Here is a 24,613-nt window from a genome sequence, read left to right as displayed (position 1 = left end):
GTTTTTTATTAAAATAGTAAAAAAACTGTTGCGAAACAGTATTTTTTATTTTAAATTAAAAATAAAAAATGTTTCGCAACATTTTTTATTAAAATCGTTAAAAAAAAATGTTGCAAAATGTTTTTTTTGATAAATTAATAATAAAAAATGTTTTGCAACATTTTTTATTAAGAGAGAATTTATTCATTAAACGTGTAATGTCATCGTTACCCCTTATCACATGATTAATTAAATTTTATTGGCTAATCATTATTTGTTTAGAAAATCTTTTTTTTTAAAAAAAAAACAGTTTAGACAATTAATTTTATCAGGAAGTTTAGTAAGTGTTGATTCACACCAGTATACTGTACATGTTGATCAATACTAACTAGTTGTTCAATATAATTATTAACACCCGTATATTGAGTATACCAATACATAATATTAATATATGCGTTGTTCAACTTTAATGTATAGTTTAACACATTATATATTGTTACTCAAAGCTATCAATATTACCATTAATATATGATATTAAACAACTGATAACTCAGTTATTATGTTTTATGACCTAACAATTGAGCTATCAAATTTTTTTTTTTTAATTATAAATAATTATAGTTTATATTTATTATACATGCTACCCAAATTATTTTGGGATGCCATAATTATAATTTGGGATGCCATAATTCATTCGGTTTATATATAATTTACTATGTAAAGAGCCAAAATAATTTGGGATGCCATAATTGAATTTGGGATTTTACTTATAATTACGGCAGTTTAAAATAATTTGGGTGGCATATATAATATTTATAGAATACTAGTCAAAAAAGAATATTCAAAATTAAAAAGTTCGACCATAATCTAGGATCCGCTTATTTATAATAAAAAAATTATAACAATGTAACATAAAATTTCCTTTTATAGTAGGATCTGCAAAGAATTTTATATATAATTTTTACCTTAAACTTGAGGGTGACCTATCTTATAAGTAAGCAGGATCCTCATAATCTACAATTATACATTGGTTGAATAGTCACATTACACATTACATATATTAAAAGAATCTTATGTATTCTTTTTTTTTTCTTTTTTTAAACTTTTATTCATTTATTCATTGTCATAAACACAAAAAAAATTTTTTATTGATTTTAATATTCCTTTCCTACTTACCCTTTTCGATAATTTTATGATTATTGTATAGAAACTGGAATGCTGGTCAAAACTACAAATTAAACAGTAATAAAAAAACTAAGATTTGTAATCTTAGTTTTTTTAATTTTATGGAACAGTTAACTAACTGTTCTTATATTTTCTATTATAGATTTTAGAAAATGAAAGGGAAAGAAAAAGGGTAAAAAATAAAAGGAAAAAAGAAAACAAAAGGGAGATGGTAAAATAAAAGGAAAAGGTAAAATGAAAACGAAAAAGGAAAACAAAAGGAAATGGACTTCTAAAGGATAGAAAAAAAAGTATTTTTAAGATTTATAAGTACGAAGTACAAATCTTTCTTTTTTTATTTTTTTATTATATGAATGGTTACTAACCGTTCTTTTTTTACTTTTTTTAGGTTCAGCTTTCGGGTGGGCTTTTTAAATACAGAAACTTTAAAGATTTGTAAATACAAATCTTTATTTTTATTTATTTATTTTTATTATTATTATAAAATAATTTATTAACTGTTCTTTTTTTACTTTTTTTTTAGGTTCAGCTCTTAAGTGGGCATCTGAAGTACTATACATGCTGCCCAAATTATTTTGGGATGCCATAATTATAATTTGGGATGCCATAATTCATTCAGTTTATATATAATTTACTATGTAAAGTGCCAAAATAATTTGGGATGCCATAATTGAATTTGGGATTTTACTTATAATTACGGCAGTCCAAAATAATTTGGGTGGCATGTATAAATAATATGTTAAAAAAACATTACGCAACATTTTTTTATTTAATAATTAAATAATCGCAACGGTTTTAATATAAACCATTGCAAAAATATTTATCAGTCCGGGTTGGTTCCAACCTGTTTAATTCAATCTGGGTTAGATTTATAATCCGAAACCGGACCAGACCAGACCGAATATTCACTGGTCAAAAACCAATATATCGGGTAGCAGATATGTATCAGATATGTACCCGATATGTGTAGTATTAATGCAGAAAATCGGGTACCTGATATGTGTAAGATATATGTAAATATATATATCATATACATATTAGGTACCGATATGTATATGATATGTAAATGATATGTAGACGATATATATATTTACACATATCTTACACATATTGGGTACCCGATTTTCTGCATTAATACTACACATATTGGGTACATATCTAATACATATCTGCTACCCGATATATTGGTTTTTGACCAGTAGTGACTAGTGAACTCTCTCCTGAATTTTTCAAAAACGAAATTTTCGACGAAAAATATTTTTTATTATTTTTAAAAAATAATACAAACTACTAATAAAATTTTATATTTTATATATTCCCAACTCGAGCCCTCTACTACGTCTGGTAACTATGCCGAGAGCCTGGCGTGTCATAACCCTAACAGTAGGAAAGCTTCCCGTCAAGAACGAAAAAATAATAACTCCGATAACTCAAGCTCCGATGGTGAAAACACTGTCCAGCAGAAACGTAATCGTACGATTACCGAAAATTCTATGGAAGAAGACTTACGTTGCCGATGACCAGACGGCTGACGTTGGAGTAGATGGATTTTCCTCTTCTCCTCAACAAAATATCTCTGGCGAAAATACTTTGACCTCCTCCCCGAAAAAATCTGCTGCGCCAACTGCGCCCAGTCACGTCGCGTCTTCTGGAAATGTGGACGCGTCCACGTACGCACCTTTAAACAAAGACTTGCAACAACCCCCTAACGCGTCGCCCAATTTGGATACCAACGGCGCTCCGATGACGATCATACTCCAGATCCAGTGCGACCTCGCCATAACCAGAGAAGATTTTCAGGCTGCGGCTGCACCGAATGCCTGCCCCTGAATCTCTTAAGAAATTCCTACCTTAATTAAAGCCCATTGCTGAGGCTGTTAATAATCTTTTTTTAGAAACTTACGAGTCGTTTACTGGAAAAGCACGTATGACTGGTTCTGGTGAAGCCAAACGCCTCGTTATCCACTTCCATACAGCTGAAGCACGCGATCTGTGCGTTGGTTCCACCCATCCTGAGTTCCCTGACTTAATCTTTCATGCACATGACCCTCGCCAACTCCGATCCACGAAGATCTCCGGGCTATCCAAGTTACCGATATCCCTTTCTTCATTAAAAAAGACAACCTCATGGCTTATTTTAAGAAATTTGGTAATATCACCTCTTGCCGCCTTTTCTCCAGGCCTAATGCCAAAGTTCAGCAAGCCCGCATTGTTTATGATCACGCCGATTCTATTGCTCGTTTTACCGACCAATGGGCTGCGCATGTTTCTCCACCTGCCTCGAATTACTCCACGTTCTTATTCTGTGATCAAAAGGCTGCGCGCCGTCAATACGTTGCCACCCTCACCCAACTTCCCCCCAATGTTAAGGATATCAATTTGGCTCCCCTTACTGTACTTCGGCGCAAAGCTGTCAATGTGCCGCTTTCTCTAAATCTTACAAGCCCAAAAGATGGGCTTACGTCACCTTCAATTCCCAAGAAACCATGGATGCTGCTATGGAACAGACTGTCAGCTTCCAAGGCAAAGTGCTTTTCTGGTCCTCCCAGATAATACTAACAAACTTTGTCACAGATGTGGCAAATTAGGTTGTGCTCCAAATTTTTGCCCACTCAAACAAACCAGAGGTAGAAGTCGCACTCGCGACCCTGTTGCAAAACTTAAAGAACGATTTAATGTTAATCAACCTCATCGCTCCAATTCTAATGCTGCCAATGCACGTTCGCTCTCGATCTCGCTCCAAATCTAAAGATCGATCCGCTTCCAATTCTGGACGAGCCAATAACGTTTCCCACGACCGCACTAATAATGATAATAATCATAACAAACCCCCTCCCAGTACCTCTCATCGTGCCCGCCATAATAGCAAAGAACGATCGGTCTCCTTTTCTTCCTCCTCTCGTTCTAAAGCACGTCCCTTACCTCAACAAACTCCTAACTCTGCATTATCTCCTGATGATGCTAATAACATTTTAAACCTTTTGCGAGAATTACAATGTGAAGTTGCCAACTTTCACAAACGCATCTCCGCTCTTGAACTTGCTGACCAACGGATGACTCGTATTGAATCACACCTTGGCCTCGATCCACTTCCTGCGCCCAACGAACCCGAACCGACCTCATGCAAGAAGATCCCCCGTAACTCATGCTTCCGCTTAATATTCAGTCTTCCGCTAAATCTTCACTGCCCCCCAAAAGCATTTTAACGCGACCTTCGCCTACATTCACTATTATTCCCGACACATCACTTCCTTCTTCTCACCTTTCTCCAAATGCTCCTCCTTTTACCCCTATCTCCTCCACGCAAGAAGAAATTAATGATCTCAAAAATAGTAGAGTCGTTATTGAAAGTAAATTGGACCAACTTACTGGTCATATCAAACAATTCATTAGCTCCATTGGTGGTGCTTCCCCTAGAACAAGCTGATTCAGCTTCTTCTATTTAATTTTCTTCTTCAAATCTTATCTCCCCGACTGTTTTTATCATTGTGTTTTAATGTCGGACAATAATTTTAATTATGACACCTTTGTACGAAACCCTCCCAACCCCAATAATGTTACTGAACTTTTTTCACATGAATCATTATTTTCTTCTCCTAGTAACACTTCTCCTATCCCCAATTCATTTAATATCTCCTCTTTTAATGTCAATGGCCTTAAAATGCATGGTCAGACTAAATTAGAAGAGATTTCTACCTTCTTTTCTCTAAAACATATTTCCTTTGGTGGTATTGTTGATACTCATATCCACCCTAAACAAATGAAGTTTTTATCCAAACGACTTTCTAATTATACTGTGTTTTCTTCGAATTTGGATACTTCTAAACAAATTCTCTCTTCTGGTGGTGTTTCCCTATTTATAGAAAATTCTCTTGCATCACATGTACAAGACTTTAAATCCCATTCTTCACGACTGCTTTCTGTTGATTTATATTTCAAAGGCAATGTTAAATTGCGTATATTTGTTATTTATATCCCTCCCCCTGCTGAAAGTGTTCTGCGCACTGACACTATTGATTTGCTTATTCAACAACTTATCCTTACTAAACAAGCTGGTTTTTATCATGCTGTTTGTGGCGATTTTAATATGCATTTAGATAAATATTATCCTATTTATTTTAATCAACCTCAAATTGCTTCAAAACATATACACCGATTACTTTTTCATCTCCTTTCCCATGGATATGAAGATTTTACACCCATTAATCTTTCCGATTCTTTAGGTACCTTTCAACGCAATGACCACATTACTCGTGTTGATTATGTATGGTCCCTGCCATCTTCTCAAAGGATTTGCTCTTACTGCTTGTATTTTTAATGCTCAAGACATCTGCACATCTGATCACAACCCTGTCATCACATATTATGATATGTCTTTACTTTTGCCTCTACCAAATTGGCTCGCGCTCGTCAACTTAAGCGCCAAACCCGTCGCATTTTCAAATTTGATTCTGTAACTGATACTCAATGGACGGAATTTGCTGACAAAGCTGATGCCTTATGTGATGTTTCACCATCAACCTTTTCCTCCTGGCATATCAATCAGATGTGCGAATACCTTCAATCGCGAATCCTTAAATCCGCCAACGCTACTTTACCTTCTTCTACTGTTGGCAATAATTATACTCCTAGGTTCCTTAAAGATCTGGAAATTTTAACTCAAAATTATCGGTTTTTAAATCGCCTAATGCATTCGATACGTCTATTGCGCAAATATCCTTTAACTTATTCTGCTGCTCATGAACATAAGTGGTCTATACATTTGCATCGACTTCAGAACATTCTTCAATTATATAAGAAAATTTTTACTTTCATTCCTACTCTGCCCTTTTCTCTTTCATCATGTCGACAAGATAATTTCAAGTCACTTCTTGATGATTTATCCAATATTTCAAAATCCTTACGGGGATTTCATTTACTTCAAGAAAAAGAATTCCAAGACTCCTCCATCCGTGCTCACTTGGACGATAGGAATAATAATTTTGAAACTGACCTTTCCTCCTTTATTGATTCAGCGCTTTCGCACTCCGTCGCCGTATCACTTTGGACCGTGTCTTCATCGACCATCCTTCTCAACCTCAGTTGTTGACTGCTCCTAAGGACATAGATGATGCTGTTGTTAACCATTTCCAAAACTTTGTACCTATAAAGTCCACTCCTCCTGTATCTATCGATACACTACCTGATAAATGGTCTTCTGCCTATCAACCTATGGATGATGTGTCCTCCTCCATCTATGATTCTTTAATGAATCCCCCTACCCTTGATGAATGGTTATCCACCGTTTCTTCCACTCCTAACGGTAAAGCCTCTGTCCTTCCATGATTACTTATGAAATGCTCAAACATCTCGGATCTCGTACCTCGGCTTTACTTCTCATTTTCCGATTCAAGCATGTCTTTCCAAAGCTGATATTCCTGATTTATGGCGACAAGCAATGGTTTTTCCTATCCCCAAACCTCACGAATGGAAGTGTCAATTAAAAAATACTCGCCCTATTACCATACTTGAAGTGATTAGGAAATCTCTTGTCAAACTTTTTTATAATCGCCTTTCTACCATTATGGCTTCACATGATGTTCTTAAAGGTGGTAACTTCGCTGGTCTTCCTGGAGGTTCTTGCCGCGACCCTATTATTACTTTAGAATCTATTATCCATGATGCCTGATATCAACAAAAACCCACTTTGGATTCTTTCCCAAGATATTTCTAAAGCTTTTGATTCTGTTGATTTAATGATGTTACGTTTCGCTTTAGAACGTATACGTCTTCCAGCCTCCGCTGTTAAGTTTATTCTTTCACTTTTTATGAAACGCACTAATCGCGTTTTCACTGCTCATGGATCTACGCCTGCCTATAGGGTTCGCATTGGTATTGACCAAGGCGAAGTTATTTCTCCTCTTTTATGGGTCATTTATATTGATCCCTTACTTACTATTCTGAAGAATGAGATGATGGACCCTTATGTTCTTTCTACACCGTCTTTAATTGATTCTTCAAGTCCTTCTCTTGATTTGAAGATTAATAATTTAGTATTTATGGATGACTCTACTCTTATTTCCTCGTCAAAAGCTGGCATGGAATTTATGTTATCCATTACTGAAGAATTTTATCAGATCAATAACACTTCTGCCAATCATAACAAATATGTGTTAATCACTAATTCGTTGCCTTTGACTCCAAATTCCACTTTATCCCCTATCACTTTTAATTTGGATTTATCCTTTTTAAATAGTGTTCCTTCCATTACTATTACCCCAATTTCCATGACAACTTCTTTTCGTTTTTTAGGTGTTTGGTTTAACATTAAGAGCTCCCGTGATTTTGTCTAAGAAAGCACTCAAACGCGAATGCTGCTCCTTTGCTGCGACCATCCGACCTGCAAAGCTCTCTTCCAAACAAGTTGTGTATTTACATAATGCCGTCCTTATACCGAAACTTGAATATCGGATGCAAGTTACTCACTTATCTGAATCTGATTGTCACCTAATAACGAGAAGTATACGATCTGTCGTAAAGCATAAAGCAAACTTTTCTCGTTCTTTACCTAATTCCATTTTATTTTTGTCTCATGCCTTGGGCTTGATTAATTTGTTTGCTCATCAACGACAATGTCATATTACTAATTTATTTTTAATGGCTAACTCTTCTTCTGTTTTTATTCAATCTCTTTTTATTTATAGATTGAGTTTAATTCAATATAATTCTTTGATTCCTATTTCTCCCCTTTTAATTAAAGATTGGTCTATATGGTCTTCTCTATTTTCTTTCAAAAAAGATTATATCGCATGCACTATTGCTCTCTTGTCTTCTACTCCTTTTCGGTTGCTTCACACTCAATTATCGAAGCTTCCAAATTTGTCCTTGATAGATGGATGCGTTCCTTTATTTGAATGCACGACGCCTAAAGCCTTTAAAGCCTATTTTCCCATCCTGCGTAAACGACAACTGTTTTATTTATCTCAGCTTGTTACTCCATCAAGGAACTCATTTAATTTCCTGGAAGGCTTACTATGATAATTTGGTTGGACGACGTGGCCCTGGCCGTATCCCTTATTGGTATAAAGATATCCAACAAGCTACCACTGTTTCTGACTCCAATAATCGTTTGCTGGATCAGTTTATTACTCTGCATACGAATGCTTCTTCATTTTATGAATTGGAACCTTGTCTATCCTCTCCTCCCACTACAAAAAATTGGATTGTCACGTTAGACGATCTTGGTTCTCCCATCTTCGGCAAACAACTTTTGGTCCAAACAAGTCGTGGTACTTGTTCCATTGTCCATTGGGTCTCTCCTGATTGTGAATCTTCGCCTGGAGATCTTATTCGACTTTCTCCTTGCCCTGGCTGCGCTGCCCATATTCCCCTACCTCCTTCCAAAAAATGGAATGCTGATTTAACCCTATGTACAACTACGGTCTCTCTACGCCATTCGCTTATTTTGCCCACTACCAATGAACGAATTAGACGTACTACCTCTGAAGTGACTTCACCTTTTACCTGGGCTGATATAGAAGATGGTGTCCGTCTTTATTATAGTAGATTGGATTTTGATTCCGATTCTTATTCTGCAGATACCGCTATAGCCCCTAATACTCCTGTCACTATTGAATCCTCGGCTGCTGCTGTCTTTGCAAATTCCCCGCTGGTCGTTTCCTCGGATTCGCGTTATACCTTTTTCACTGATGGGTCTCTTATTAATTTAAGCACTCCCGATCGTTCTCTATGGGCTGGTCTTGATGCAAATAGCTCCCCGATGCAGGTTTTCCTAACTCTATCGCCACTTACGCTCACGGCCTCATACGTGATAATCCCTCTTCTTCTCGTGCTGAGGCTGCTGCTATTTATGCAGTTTTAACTATTTCTCCACGTGACTCAGAAGTTACTATTTATACTGACTCGCAAACTGCCATTGATGGTCTCGAAGTTGTTTTTCCTCTATTTATTCAAATAGTCGTTTGTACTATAAAACTACAAATTTTGAACTTTGGGCTATTATCGAGCGAACCATCCTCTCAAAAAATTTGACTGTCCTTCCCGTCAAAGTTAAAGCTCATTCTGGCAATTACTTAAACGATTTTGCTGACTCCTTTTGGCCAATACTGCTCATACCGCGTCAACCAGTATTTTGATCTCTGGAATGGACCTGGCCTCTGCCCATGATTTTGTCTTAATTTATGACAATGATGTTGTTTGTGAATTTAATCCACGACACCTCCTAAAACAATATTATCAAACGCAGCTAATGCGCGATTTGTTAAATTTAACGCGATTTCACTTTATTACTTTATTATCAATTAATATAGATTATATTGTTGACTGGGAACTTACTTGGTTCACCTTAAATTTTAAGCCCTCTCATGATGCATCTTTTACTCCGAGCACGCTTCAAGACACCTAACCTTTAAATTCAAACTTTTCTTGGATGATTTGCCTACACTGGAAAAGCTTAAACGGACCCGACCAGACTTATACATGGACGAATTAACTTGCCGTTCTTGTATCGACCGCATGGAAGACCTGATGCACCTTTTTATGTGCAAAAGACGACGTCTGCCTATGCAGCAAATTCTCCAATCTTATCAAAATCATTTGATTTCCAAACTTCTGGAAGCGAGTAATTTGGTTGATACTGATCCTACTCCATTTATAGCTAAACTTACTTCTCTTTCATGCTGGTCCTTTTCTTCTACAAATTGGTCCTCCTTCGCCCTTATCCGTGGTTGCTTACCCAAACTTTTCATCGACTTATTTGTTGATTTATCCATTCCGAGAACTTCTGCGATTAAAGTTATCGCTGCTATTCATAACAATTTTGTCCAGAAATTCAGAAGACGAATCTGGAATCCGCGTTCTTATGAGAAAAGTAGATGGAAAAATGCGATGAACATTACCTATAAGTTGAAAACTACTCCGAAGCCATCCAATCTGCCTTTGTCGATGTACATACCTTACTCATCTTTACCACCTCCGACCCTACACGATTCACGTGACTCCGGAACCGATTGGTTGAAGAACTCGATGAAATATAGTTTGCCTTAGTTTAATCACTTTTCGGGTTTTATGGGTCGTCTAACGGTGCTACTTAATAACAGCTTTTGCAGGATGGAGTGTCGATTTTTATAGTGGGCGCGCTATTCGTTATTTTGTTAGCATAGTTGCTTCTACTTTGGTTGGAATATATCAAGGGGGAAGATCTGGGGAAATTTAGTGTAATGCGATTTTTCTTTTTTTAGATTAATTTTTTACTTTATTTTTTCTTAGGAGACTATATAGCTTTGTTTTTAGTTAGTTTTATTTTTATATCTTTCTTTTTATTTTTGTAAATTGTCAAAGTTCGAATAAATTTAATAAAGATAAAGGCTACTATGCCACGTTTGCCTGGTTTTTGACCAGTGATGATCGTACTTTCTCCCCCGTTGGGCTCTGCCCATTTTTTCCCATGAAGTTATGGATGAAAAATATGAGGATTTTTTGCCTTGAGTGATAGTAAAAGGACTTTTCGATGTTATATAAAGTTATTACTGAGGTCTTTAGTTTCGCCTGAACTCCTTACGGCTTATATTGAGTTAGGACCGTTATCGTAGTGCTTGGAGTTACCAATAATACTGTAAGATGGCAGTTCCATACGAACGTTCCCCTGGGCTTTCTGAAAGGTTGAAAAGTAGTGCGTCTTGGTTCCTACGCCTTTAAAGTCTAACTGGCCAAGTGGTTCGCAGGCCGGACTGGTATTTCTTGGAAGGAGCTCCTGACCAACGTATTTCTTGCTAGTTGATGTTGTTAACTGGGGAGTTAGTCTTCTAAAATAAGGAGACGGAGTTGAGGTGTATGTTTGGTGAATTTTACTCAGGTTTTTCTCATTGCACTTCGAGTTTTCCTGAGGTTTATGTCTTTATTTTTTGCTTTTTGTTTTTCTTGGTCACTTTTTTCGGTGTAACCTTATTTTCTTTGGGGGTGGGGGATACTGGAAAATTTGATCGTCATGGTGGCTTGGTGTTACAATTTTCAAAATCGATCATCATTGGGGTGATAAGGGGGTGACAGGTTGGGTACCGCAGTTTTTGTAGTATGCCGATCAAGGTGGTCACATGATGGACTATCATTGGATTGACTTATCTAGGTAGATCTTAGGTCGATGGATTGTTCGCAATGAGGTGGGTGTCCTCCGTTTGGGATCGTTCGAAATGAGGTGGGTGTCCCTTCAGGGATTGCACGACACTAAAAAGTTCCCCATCGGCTGGACTGCATGACACTAAAAAGTTCCCAGAGGTCTTTGTGAAATAGGTTTGTTATCCATAGTATGTAGTCAAATAGGGGAAATTGAATTTTAGGCATTTTTGATAGTGCTAATGGTAGCTCGGAGGTTCTTTACCGATTCTAGGAGTGGGTACGGCGCTGGATGGGTTACGTATAGCATAGTCGACTTTACTCATTTTGAGATATATTTGGGGGGAGTAGCCGTAGTTATTTATATAGAGAGGGTGGGGTTTTTAATCTTAGCTTTTCTTATTTGTAATTTCGGAAGATTATTTGTTCTTTGTTTTTCTATTAGTTCTGCACTTGTTGCGATACTTTTTAGATCACTCTGTGTTTCTCTAAAGTTACTTCGGCATTAATTAATAAAATTCAAGCTCATGCTATGTTTACCTTGGTTTTTGACCAGTGATTTTGGTCTGGGTTAAAGCATCAATCCAGACTGGACCAATCTGAATTTTCAGTCCAGGTTATCAGATTAGAACTGACCCGATTAGAGCTTTAATATGGACATAAGAATATTCTAATAAAATTTTAAAAAAGGAACATAACAAAAAAGGAGAAAGAAATAAATTAATATTATTACAAGTAGAATCTATATGTGAAGACATATGAAATAATTGTAAACATCTATAAGAAGGAAGAAACGTTAAACAGGATCGATAAGACAATTTGGATCTAACAGATCACACTTGGAGAAGACCATTTACTAACGATTCGTCATGCAAGGAACAATCTTGACAAGGAGTTATAAAGGGCCAATTAGAAGAAGAGTTAATCCAATGCGAGAAATAGACAATCCGAGTGCTATAAATATTAACAGTGTAAAACACACGTCCAAAAATCATAGAATTAGCACCATCTAATTCCACGATCCAATAATACTGATTGCGGGCTTCAAGATGAAAGTGCTCGTCAATAGTAGCAAGGGCAGAGTCTTGTAATTTTAATAAATAGGAAGGATATTGTACAGACGTACTAACAGCCAGTAAATAAGAAAATAAATCAGGTATGTTGATAAGATGAATAAACCAGAAAGGGGTTTTGCCAGTTTTAGAAACCAAGTTCATTTTTTTAAGATCCATCCAAGTATAAATAAATTGGTGAAAAGGATCAACAAGTTGCATGAGACACCAAAGTGGAGAAAATAACCAAATAGCTTTCTCAAAATTTGCAAGTTCAGATGATAGAGTGACCAGTGGTATAGAATGAGAAGGCATTAAATCCAGACAGAGGGCAACAGGAAGCTTGATATTTAAACCACTTTCAGAAAGGATACGTAAAGTCTGAAAAATCCAATTGTGGTAAATTGACCTTTGACCAGAATTCCATTTAGAAAAATTTGAAATTTTGTCTAAAGAAGAAAGCTATTTCAGAGCTGCTTGAAAGGTACAGAAAGTGATGATAATCCAGTTGGAATACGTGAAACCAGAGGAATATAGGGAAACCTAAACCATAAAACGAAAAATAAGTCATTGACACAAATATGTATATGGATTGGTATCTTCATTAAAAAATTTTAATGACAAAGCCAAAGAAGAAAAAGTACGGGAAAGAGAAAGGAGTTTCTTGTGTAGAATATAATATGATCCAATGGTTCGTACAAGTGTTATTTTAGGAATATACGTGACTTGCGATTGAAAGTGAACCTTTGGGAGAATAACAGCAGAATGTAGATATACTAACTGTGCAGAGGTCAGTTTTTTGAAACGCATTGCGGAAACAAAGGCGTTATAAATATCCTTGATTTGTGATACACTCACATTTGAGTTGTGTAGAGTTTATATTAAAATTTTTCAAAAGTTGCGTATTACAGAAGTATTTTTAAAAATTTGTTATCCCACATACCCCTATTTTTAACACAACCAGTGATTCGATTTTAATAAAATTTATATCATTGGATTCGTCTCAATGAGAGGATTCTAATGATAGTAAAATCGAATTTCTGGCTTCAATATTGACAGAGTTATATTATAAAATGTATTTTTACTTCAGTACTTAAAGTTTACTTGTGAGTTATATTAGTATTATTCAGGATCCTACCAAGATTCGTAAGTATTCTGAATCTTGGTTTTATTTATTTATTTTTTTTAAAAAAAACACTATGAATGGTTACTAATAACCGTTCTTTTCTTTGATTTTTATAGGTTCAGAAAATTTCTGACAAATGGATGAACTAAGATTCATAGGATACAAATATGAATCTTGGTTTTATTATTATTTTTTTTATTATAATGGAATGGTTTACTAACCGTTCTTTTCATTTTTTTTATAAGTTCAGGTAAAAATAGTAAGTTTCATAAATTACCATATATTTTTTTTTATTGAGAATGTTAGTTAACATTTTCTTTCCTTTTGTTTGTAGGACTTTGGAATTTCAGTCTATAAAAATGATAAGTTTCGCAAAATTTTGGGAAGTTTTCGTATTTATTTTTATTTTTTTACTATTAGAAACGTTTTTTAACGTTTCTTTTTTTTTCTTTTGTAGACATCAATCGAAACTTTTGAATTTGGGATTAGATGATAAATTTTATAACTTTAGTTACGAAACTTTGTTATATGTTTTAAATTTAGATTTATTAGTGGATAGATGGTAAATTTCATTAACTAAAAGTTACGAAACTTTGTATTTAATAATTAATAGATAATAAGTAGTAATAGTCAATAATTTATTAATAAAGAATTTACATTATATCATTTTAATTGACACTATTTAATATACGCTTTTTACATTGTTGATACTGTTAATCAATGCATTAATTGATGCCAATATACATGTTATAGGACCCCGGATATCTCCAAAACAGGTCATAAGTCACACTTTCAGCAGATTGGCCCATTTTTCAGGGGCTCAAAAAATCGTTTTTTGTAAATATCTCGGCATCCAGTAGTCCAATTTTGATGAACTTTTTTTTAAATTGTAGAGCTATATGAGGGCTACAAAATAAAAAAAAGTTCATTAAAATTGAATTACTGGATGCTGAGATATTTACAAAAAACGATTTTTTGAGTTTCAGCAAAAAGGGTGTTTTTGGCCAAAAGTCCATTATGACCTTTATATTAGATATCCGGGGTCCTCATGTTATTTAACACATTGCTGTTATTTTACATGTTAAAATATATGTTTTTCACCATTTTTAAGTGGCATCAGTTTACAAAGGATTTATTGCTCAATACTTTTTGAAGTTGAGTAACACATGGCATTGTTCAATACATTATATGGCCGCTTAAAACTTCCTAATGTTTATTATAAAAAATATATTCAAATTGAATTTTGATTATATTAAAATTTTAAAAAAATAGTTTTGACAAGCATCCTTAAAGTAAACTTAGACAAAAAATGTATTCTAAAATAAGTCTTTTTCAGATATATTATATAAAATAATGGAAGAAGACTTATTTTTAAATATATGTATAACCTATTTTTATGAAGTTCAGTAGTATATTCAGAGTGTTTTATAATGAAATCTGCCTACACAATATCAAATAAGTCTTAAATATCACTTGTAATTGATATAATATTTACATTAGAACTGGAATTATCTTTATTTAGTTTGCTTATTTTTATAAAATTTTCTATAAATACTATATTGTATAAGAGCATATTATAGCTATACCAAGTATTATTTCTATTTTTCCAATAATTTTTTTCCTAAAAGTAATATGCATCAGAAAATTACAGGAAAAATATTAATCAAATGTACATTGGTCACTTGATATATATCATAAAAAAATGTTAAACATTAGACCCTGCAATGTACTATTGATATCACAATATTTGATGTTCATCACCAATTCAAAATGTTCATTGCCCATATATTACGATGTACATTATTTTAAAGATAATAAACATCATATCAATATTTTATTATTTATATAAATTATATTAATATAACAATACTAAATGTTATTAAACAACAAATTATTTTATTAAAATACATTATAATAATCTATATACCACTGGTAAAAAAATGATTTATCCTACACATATCTTACACATATTGGGTACTCAAAATGTAGAAAATCATACACAAATAATACACATATTATACACATATCGGGTACTAATATATATATCATACATATATCAGGTACTCGATAGGTATACTATATATATAAGTACCCGATATGTATATGATATGTGTATTATTTGTGTATGATTTTCTACATTTTGAGTACCCGATATATGTAAGATATGTGTAGGATATGTGTAGGATAGACCATTTTTTTACCAGTGTACTAAAGTTTACTAAATATTAGCTAAATTTTTCTATTATTAAAAATAACAACTGTTAAAAAAAATGAAAAAAAAGACAGTAGGCTTCGCAACGAAACTTATACCTTTTAAATTAACTAAATATGTACCATTGGAAAAATGCATTAGTAAATAGAAGGTAGTCAACTTACTTCTTTAGAAAGGTGTAGATCTATGTAGTCAACATCATAAGAAGTTTTTCTTTTACAGATATATTACAAAACTAGGACATGTATATAGCAAATATATTTAAAAACTCTCTTTAAGAACTTTACAAAAATTGTCTTTATATAATGAACTTGATAATAAAATATTATAATTACATATACATGGCCTATATTTTTATAGGAGTATTGCTAAATATCACCAGTGGTGATTATTACCATACCACTTAATTCAGAATTCTCTCCTCCTTTTCAAGGTAAAAGTAAGCATGCCAAAAATTATAATTTTGGCCAAAGTTAAAAAACATCATCAATTTTTTTTCAATAATTTCAATTTAAATAATAAATGTGTAAAACAACTGAGTTGATACTAATCACAAAAATTGTATTTTACTTATAATAAACTAAGGGAAACTTGTTCTACTCATAAATTTACATATAGTAACGATATTTATATTATAATTAGAATAATATCTCCATCAAAAATTTTGATATTTTTATGTCTAGCCATAATTTTAGTCAAAAAAAAAAACGTTTTTGTACAAATTTTCAAAAAAAAACGTTGCGAAACGTTTTTGTTAAATCCTTTGCAACATTTTTTATTTAATTATCAAAAAATTTGGTACTGATAGAGTTTGTATTTAAAAGGTAAATAACAAGTATTAGTATGGCCCTTTATATTCACTTTTTTTAAAAAATTTCGTTTTCAACTGTAATAGGATTATGATTTCTTTACAGAGGAAACTTGAATTAATAGTTTAAATAAAACGCGAAATATGTTTCAGCTGCGCCATGTATAATAAATTCACGTGTTTTTTATTAATGCAGGTCTGCAGGGTGTTTATTATTTTATTTTACTTCCAACATTTCCAACATGGATAGTTTTGTTCTTCCTATAATTGACTTTGATCTTTATATGAGAGATAAAACAACTTTAGCGGCAATAAATGAATGTAAAAAGGTGGAGATTTCATATGTCGGTGCAAAATTTATTGCTTCAATATTATTAATATTAGTATTATTAGACTGCGGATGCTTTACGCGACTATGGAGCTTTATTAATTAATAATTCAGGCGTAAAGGCTGATGATAATTCTCGTTTTTTGGTTTGTAATTAATTTTAGAATGGTGCAAGAATTCATTATTGCTATATATTACATCTACTATTGATTCATATAGGATTTACTTGAAGATTATTTCGCTCAACCATTAGAGGTAAACAAATGCCTTTGCATTGACAAAAGATGAAGAAATCGCTTGAAAATATTTTCATTTATAATTATAAATAAAAATTGAAGGCTAAACTTAAAGATGCACGTCCAGATGTTGGTTTTCAAGTTGGAGTTACTCCAGAATTCACTGAAGAACCTAAATGCCACAAGGATATCGATTGTCAAAAGCTAATTAGTCAAGTATGTGGTTATTCCATAACTATTGAATATAATTTCTATATTTTGAATTCATTAAGGTCACCATTAGATACCAGTAGAAAATAGACCCTTGCCTACATCGGGACCTGATCCCAAATGGCGATTCTTTTGGCGAATTGGAGAAATCCCGAAAGAAACGAAATATCCGCAACTCAACGCTGATCCTGTAATTCCCGAAGGTCTGCCTATGAATGTTTAATTATCATTTTTTACTGAACTAACGGAATGCATTTTATAGCTTTTAAGGATATCTGGCCTGCCATAATGAATGCATGGGGAAGTCAAATGCACCGTGTTGTACTTGGTGTTGCTGAAATGGCTTCTGTTGGATTTGGGATGCGTGCCGATGAATTACCTGAGCTTACAAAAAATGGACCACATTTATTAGCTCCAACTGGAAGTGATTTAGACAAGTATGGGGAACTTGGGAACATTTTTGCCGGTAAATAATCTTTTAATGATGCAAATTTAAAATTATTTGCTGACGATTTCTGAAACCTCGTTTTATAGGTTTTCATTATGACCTGAATTTCTTGTTAGCATTACATTATTTGAAAATCTTTCACATATTTGAACGAATTTGATGGATATTTGTTTATTAATTTAAATGGTAGGACTATTCACGGAAAATCCCGTTTTCCTGGCTTACACATTTGGCCACGTAATGGAGGCGTAAAAATGCAGGTCCGCGTACCAGATGGTCACCTCTTAGGTATTTTTTTCAACTTGATGTTTTTTTGTTCCAAACTGTTCATTTGTTGAACTTTTTTTTTCGATTAATTTATTACTTCGCGGTAGTTCAAGCTGGAAAACAATTCGAATGGATTACGGGTGGTGAAGTAAAAGCTGGATATCATGAAGTTGTAGTAACAGAAGATACAATCAAGGTAATAATAGCTTATTGATTCTTTATATTTAATAAACCCTTTCTAATTGATTTACAATTTAGGCCATTGAAGATGCCAAAAATACAAGACCAGATCGTCCTCTCTGGCGTATATCATCCACTTTCTTTCTTCATGTTGCGAGTGATAAAATTTTACAACCTCTGGAACCATTTAAACCGAATCTATCTCTTTATCCGCCTATTTTTGCTGGTGATCAAGTAAAACATGAGCTGGGACTTATCGAATTAATGAAATAATTTTTGTTTTTTTTTACAAATAATGCGTAATACAAAATAAAAATTACAAGTATATAAGTATATGCATGGATCGTTGTTCAAGAGACAGACATAATACTTGCCAAAATTTTCTTTAATTCTGGCCAAATAGGTTGGTGTAAAATTGTCACGAGGACGTGTCCAAATTCATTATTTATTGTACTACAAAATGTCTTGATATCAATTTATACCTTAAAAGAGATAGTTTAAAATTCGCTGTGGTTCTGTTTTTCCCTCCCGATTTCCGTTACATCATTGTTTTATAATGGTCCGTATACAAATAAAATAAATAAATAAATTATATTAAATTTACAATAATACTGTATATTCAAAGTGTTTGTCCGAGAATCTGGGGGAAAGGGTATTCATCACAACTTTGGTAGTACGGTAATCTACTGCGGGAACATTATAGTCGTGTGAGGCTAAAATTTTCTCAGGGTTACCAATACTCCTTCTATGGAAACTGTCCTCGGTCCTCAGTTTTAAGTCCGTCCGCGCCTTTCTTTACCCTTTTCTTTCATATATCCTTTCCTCTGCTTACCTTGAGCTTCATTCTTTGTTGCTTCTCTTCTATTCACGATCTTGTACGATTATTCGCCAACTATTCCACTACACCCTCCTTAAACAAGCCGTTTCAAAAATTCTGTAATTTTATACTAGTAAAATTTTTTTCTCCACTTTACCTTCACTTACGATTTAACTCTTCTTGTATTCTAACACGGAATTCGGGTTTTCGGACATTCTTTTTTTTTATTTAAATTTTACAACCATAAAATCTTTGGCTGTTCTTGATCTAACCTAAATTTGCTAGACTTTCTGTCCAATTCTTCTCCTTAAATTCATTGCTCAAGGAATCAACCCTTTGAGCAATTATCATAATTAGTTTCACAATATAACCTTTTTGAACAATCATTTATCTTATGTCTCAGCTAATTACGACTTTAAAAACGTTCCCCGAAACAAGTGCTACTGGCCAAAAGACAACTGTTACCGAGAATTTACCGCTTATATTAGGCCAGAGACACAAGTCTGCTATGATAAAGAAAAGGACTATTAAACAACAAGTCTCCGACGACGACGATGGGATCAAGAATGAACCGGAGGCTTACCGTCCATATACTGTTACTAATATCAAAATCAAGAGAACAAAATATTCTACTTCTTTGGATCCTCGAGGTTACATTCCTGGTAATTAACATTAATGATGCCATTAGTTTCTTTAAATGCTGAGTTACTAATCTATTATTTTATATGATCAGTATATGAATTCACTATTAATGATCAACCAATTATGTGGGATCGAGAGAATGGATACGTTCATTTTACTGGAATATGGAAAGCCCTCGGTAATAATAAAGCCGATATTGCTAGATTAGTGGATACTCATCCGGATTTAGCATCAACTATCAAGAAAGTTAGAGGAGGATTTCTTAAAATCCAAGGAACTTGGTTCGTTGAATATATTTTTTTTTAACTTATGGATGTTATTTTACATCATTTTGATTATTTACTTGATTATTAGTTAAATGCATCATAAATATATTTTTAATGCTGTTATTTTCTTAATATTTTAAGGATGCCATATGAAAAAGCATATGAGCTCTGTCGTCGGACATGCTATGCTGTTCGCGAAGAACTCGTTCCTTTGTTTGGACCCTTGTTCCCTTCGCAAGCACTGGATCCGACACAGCCTGGATTTGGCCGCTTGACCCTCACTGACTCAGTACCAACTAAGAAACGGCAAAGACGCAAACCAAAGGACACACGCGTAGACAATATTTCTGTCACGAATAATAATAAAGACAAGGGTATAAAAGCTAGTATAATTATGTCACCACCAATTGAAGAGAATAGTGGTGGTAATATTAATGATGTAAAGTGCGGAATTCATAATGATTTCTCCGCAGTTAATCAATCCATACAATTCTCCAAATTTCAAAATGCAGAGAACAATAGTCATTTAGTTATTTTGCGCAAACAAAAGAGAACAGCCGAGGACCTACATTTTGCTGAGAATATGATAGAAAATCAGCTATTGTCCAAGCGAAGAAGGCAGCAATCCTCAGAGAATGGTAGTCTTGGTGATGATGAAAATTCATCATCTGAATGTGATCCGAACACCTTAACTATCGGTCGTCGTGGTTCAGATTCAGCTTATTCTAGTTCATCTCAACATAATGATCTAAAGTATCAATACTCACCTACCAATGCTGTCGAATCAACGTTTAAAGACCATTACAACGAAATTTTACATTCGTTTAAATCTTCCGGTAGCACTATTATCCAAAAAAAAAGTTCCTATCACTCACATATAGATTCTTACGCTCCGTATCCTCCTCCAACTGTTTATCCTACATCTCCTCAACAAACACCATCGCCTTTAACTGAACATGACCTTTATGAAGCAATTAGTGCTACTGTTGCTTTACAACAATTATCGCAAGATAATGGTACACGTCCTCTACAAAAAGATCAAACTCACAACACTTGGCCCAGAAATTTTATTATGGGTAATCGTGAATTTCAGTTTGTTGGATGTCGATACCGTGTCGTTCGTTATTGGTAAATTATATGGTGTTTTATTTTATTTATTCAGGCTTAATAGTGTAAGAATAAATGTTGTTGAACATTTTTTTTTGTAAATAATTATTTATTTAGAGGATAACGTACGCGATTTTGTCACGTTTTTATTGCATTTTACATTACTCCTTCATTTAGCTTTTCCTATTTTTCTATGTTTGGACAATTGCTTTTTCGATATCAACTTTTATTTGTATATTTCTCTTGCTATGATTTAATTTGTATATATATTTGTTGTAAACTTGTAGATACTAGTTGTTATTCCTTTCTCTCTCTTATTATCATATTACTCATTATATTATTATTATACATCCCTGTTTTTATTAGTGAAAATTCTACTTTGTTAAATGTATTACTTGTATTATCAACTATAGTTTGTATATATATATATATATTAATATAACGGACTTTTTGAAATGTGAATTCTTTTGTTATATGTCATGTGGATTTTACATATCACGTGAGCTGTGAACTGGCTGCGGATAATTGCCAAATATTAGGGAATTAAACGGCATATGAAAAATGTAACTTTTTACCATAGATCTCGACTTTTTCACCATCTCTATATATAAAAATATTAAGCATTGTTTTAACAATAGCTATAGATAATAGGAAGTCATATACCCAATCAATTTTTAGCAGAGCATATGACCTTAACTATAATTATCTGGTGTCTTTGGCTGTATAAACTTTTTTTGGAATTCTAGATGTTCAAGCTTAACTATATGATCATATTTGATATTATTGTGATAATTCAGAAACTTAAAAGGTTCATGCGTGATACTCTATGTGATAGTGATAAATAACCTAGAAATAACCTTATTTTGCTTCGATTATATATAACGCAAGCTTTACACCTTACACATATATCACCATACTGTACATGTTGACTTACTGAATTTTAAAAAAATTTTTTTTTTTCCCCGTTCCGTTAAGAAACTTTCACCCTCCAGTTCTTGGGTGGTTAACTTATTTACTCTCTAAGAGAAATTCGCTTTTTCATCTCAAATTTGTTATTTAGGTATTTGTCATAAAATACATCTACTTTTATATATTATTTATATTTTTTACATATATGTTTTAATATTTTTTTTCACGTTTCGTGTACTCTTTGGTGCAATTATAGTTAATTCATTCAAACTTCCAGCTACAAGCTGTTAAACTATTTATTAGAAAGTACAAAATTAGATATAAAATAGATAAGACATTAACCGCTATCCAATAATCATACATGACGGACGTTCTCGGATACGTTACCGACGTCCTTCAAAACATTAATGATGGCAATGTGGAATATTGCAAGACAGTGCGTTATCAAGGACAACGTAATGAACAAATTGAACAATTTGATTCTGTTTTAAGAAAACTACTAGAAAAACATATTTACCTGGAAGAGGAGGTCGCTCGTTACCAATCACTATTGAATGAAAATGATTCTGTAGTCATTATTAAAGACAGTTCTTTGCCCGCTACTAATAATGAAGATTGTCTCCAAGTGAAACAATCTAATGAAACCGCTATATTAGCTCCACCTTCTGATAAATGTCAAACCAATCAAATCAATAGTAATCATATAAATAATCAGATTCACGACTCAAATTCAGACAGTTCTCCTAATACACCACCCTCCTTGGAACATGGTGATCGAGTTTGTCTGGAATGTCTGGATCAATGCACAAACGTTGCTTTGGCTGTTACTAGTGGCGATTTTAAAAAACGAGTTATTTGTCCCGTTGCATCCGGCCCAATGCTAACACTAAGAAACGCGATTAATACCATGGTCGACAAAATTGACAGAGTATCTATTGAACTTATTCATGTTGCTCGCGAGGTTGGCGAAGAAGGGAAACTAGGTGTACAATCTAAAAGTGAAAATTTAGAAGGTGATTTCAGGGATATGATGGTCCATTTGAACATGATGGCTAGTAACCATTCAAAACAAGTGAGAGATATTGCGGAAGTATGTACAGCTGTCGCTCACGGTGACCTTAGTAAAAAGATTACTGTTGAAGTAAAAGGAGAAACTCTTGTTTTGAAAAATACTATTAATACTATGGGTAAGTATTTCTAAAAAATATATACATTTTTAGAATTGGTCTTATACTTATCATATATACATACATATATTTTGCAGTTGACCAGCTAAATTCATTCGCTTCGGAAGTCACTCGCGTTGCTCATGAAGTTGGTACTGAAGGTAAATTGGGCGTACAAGCCCAAGTCCAAGGTGTTGGCGGAACGTGGAAACTATTAACTGATAATGTCAATACAATGGCTGCCAATCTTACCGCTCAAGTCCGTGATATTGCTGATGTATCTAAATCTGTTGCTAGAGGTGATCTTAGCAAAAAGATTACTGTTGATGTCAAAGGAGAAATTTTAGACCTTAAAAATACGATAAATACTATGGTGGATCAGGTAAGATATTTTAAATTAACTAACTTAGTTGAGATCCTTTTTAAAGGGTTTGAAGATTAATCACACTGTAATTTTTAATTTTTAATTTTTAATTTTTTATTTTCATCCATTCAATAACAGCTACAAACCTTTGCTACTGAAGTTACCCGAGTATCGCTTGAAGTCGGTACAGAAGGGAAATTAGGTGGCCAAGCGAATATTAAAGATGTTGGCGGTATTTGGAAAGATTTGACCGACAATGTAAATCTTATGGCATCAAATCTTACTAATCAAGTGCGTGATATTGCTACAGTATGTAAAGCTGTTGCTTGTGGCGATTTATCAAGAAAAGTTACCGTACCTGTACAAGGTGAAATCTTGGAACTTAAAGTAACAATCAACACTATGGTACTTATTTTTATACTTATAATAAGTAGATTGTGTTTGGTTTGTAATTTTACTAACTATCTTATTCTTAGGTTGAACAATTGCGTATGTTCGCAGCCGAGGTCACACGTGTTGCTCGTGAGGTCGGTACTGAGGGTATGCTTGGTGGTCAGGCTGAAGTTCAAGGAGTCGATGGAACGTGGAAGATTCTTACGGACAATGTCAATACTATGGCCGCAAATCTCACGGCTCAGGTCCGTGATATTGCAAATGTATCAAAAGCTGTAGCTCGTGGTGATTTAAGTAAAAAAATTACTGTGGATGTAAAGGGAGAAATTTTAGATCTGAAAAACACCATCAATACTATGGTAGATCAATTGCAGACATTTGCTATTGAAGTTACTCGTGTTTCTTTGGAAGTAGGAACTGAAGGGAAATTAGGTGGCCAAGCTGTAGTTAAAGATGTAGGTGGAACATGGAAGGAGCTTACTGACAACGTGAATATAATGGCTGCAAACCTTACAACTCAAGTAAGATCGATTGCCGAGGTCACTACCGCTGTAGCCAAAGGCGATTTAAGCAAAAAAATTATTGTAGATGTTAAGGGTGAGATACTTGATTTAAAAAATACTGTAAATTCTATGGTGGAACAATTAAGAACATTCGCAGCAGAGGTAACAAGAGTAGCAAGAGAAGTAGGTACAGAAGGTAAATTAGGAGGACAAGCCGTAGTAAAGGATGTTGGTGGTACTTGGAAAGAACTAACAGACAATGTCAATACTATGGCCGCAAATCTCACGGCTCAGGTCCGTGATAT

The 24,613-nt window shown here is 33.8% G+C and overlaps 4 protein-coding genes across 4 annotated transcripts; 3 read left to right on the top strand and 1 right to left on the bottom strand.

Moving 5' to 3' along the window:
• Positions 1–12,107: 12,107 nt before the first annotated feature.
• Positions 12,108–12,641, bottom strand: OCT59_020549 (uncharacterized protein; the record flags this gene model as incomplete). The annotated part of the gene is made up of 1 exon (XM_025328714.1): positions 12,108–12,641. The coding sequence occupies one exon, from the start codon at positions 12,639–12,641 to the stop codon at positions 12,108–12,110; it is 534 nt and encodes a 177-aa protein (XP_025165400.1).
• A 4,073-nt stretch (positions 12,642–16,714) lies between these two features.
• OCT59_020548 (uncharacterized protein) lies at positions 16,715–18,756 on the top strand (the record flags this gene model as incomplete). The annotated part of the gene is made up of 10 exons (XM_025328713.2): positions 16,715–16,801; positions 16,866–16,946; positions 17,020–17,055; positions 17,139–17,252; positions 17,320–17,449; positions 17,509–17,712; positions 17,781–17,805; positions 17,885–17,982; positions 18,069–18,157; positions 18,220–18,756. 10 exons carry the CDS (start codon positions 16,715–16,717, stop codon positions 18,412–18,414), a joined length of 1,059 nt encoding a protein of 352 aa, XP_025165399.1. The 3' UTR covers positions 18,415–18,756.
• A 167-nt stretch (positions 18,757–18,923) lies between these two features.
• On the top strand, positions 18,924–21,551 carry OCT59_020547 (uncharacterized protein). The gene is made up of 3 exons (XM_025309681.2): positions 18,924–19,620; positions 19,692–19,881; positions 20,008–21,551. Exons 1-3 carry the CDS (start codon positions 19,353–19,355, stop codon positions 20,996–20,998), a joined length of 1,449 nt encoding a protein of 482 aa, XP_025165398.2. The 5' UTR covers positions 18,924–19,352; the 3' UTR covers positions 20,999–21,551.
• A 692-nt stretch (positions 21,552–22,243) lies between these two features.
• Positions 22,244–24,144, top strand: OCT59_020546 (uncharacterized protein; the record flags this gene model as incomplete). Its single annotated transcript, XM_066149265.1, has 6 exons — positions 22,244–23,069; positions 23,147–23,430; positions 23,551–23,644; positions 23,723–23,817; positions 23,889–24,050; positions 24,139–24,144. The coding sequence occupies 6 exons, from the start codon at positions 22,244–22,246 to the stop codon at positions 24,142–24,144; spliced, it is 1,467 nt and encodes a 488-aa protein (XP_065990191.1).
• Positions 24,145–24,613: the final 469 nt, after the last annotated feature.

The sequence above is a fragment of the Rhizophagus irregularis genome, chromosome 3, assembly GCF_026210795.1.
Source record: "Rhizophagus irregularis chromosome 3, complete sequence".
NCBI classification, from domain to species: Eukaryota; Fungi; Glomeromycota; class Glomeromycetes; order Glomerales; family Glomeraceae; genus Rhizophagus; species Rhizophagus irregularis.
Note: the sequence above shows the minus strand (reverse complement) of the source record. Positions and strands in the feature narration are given on the sequence as shown.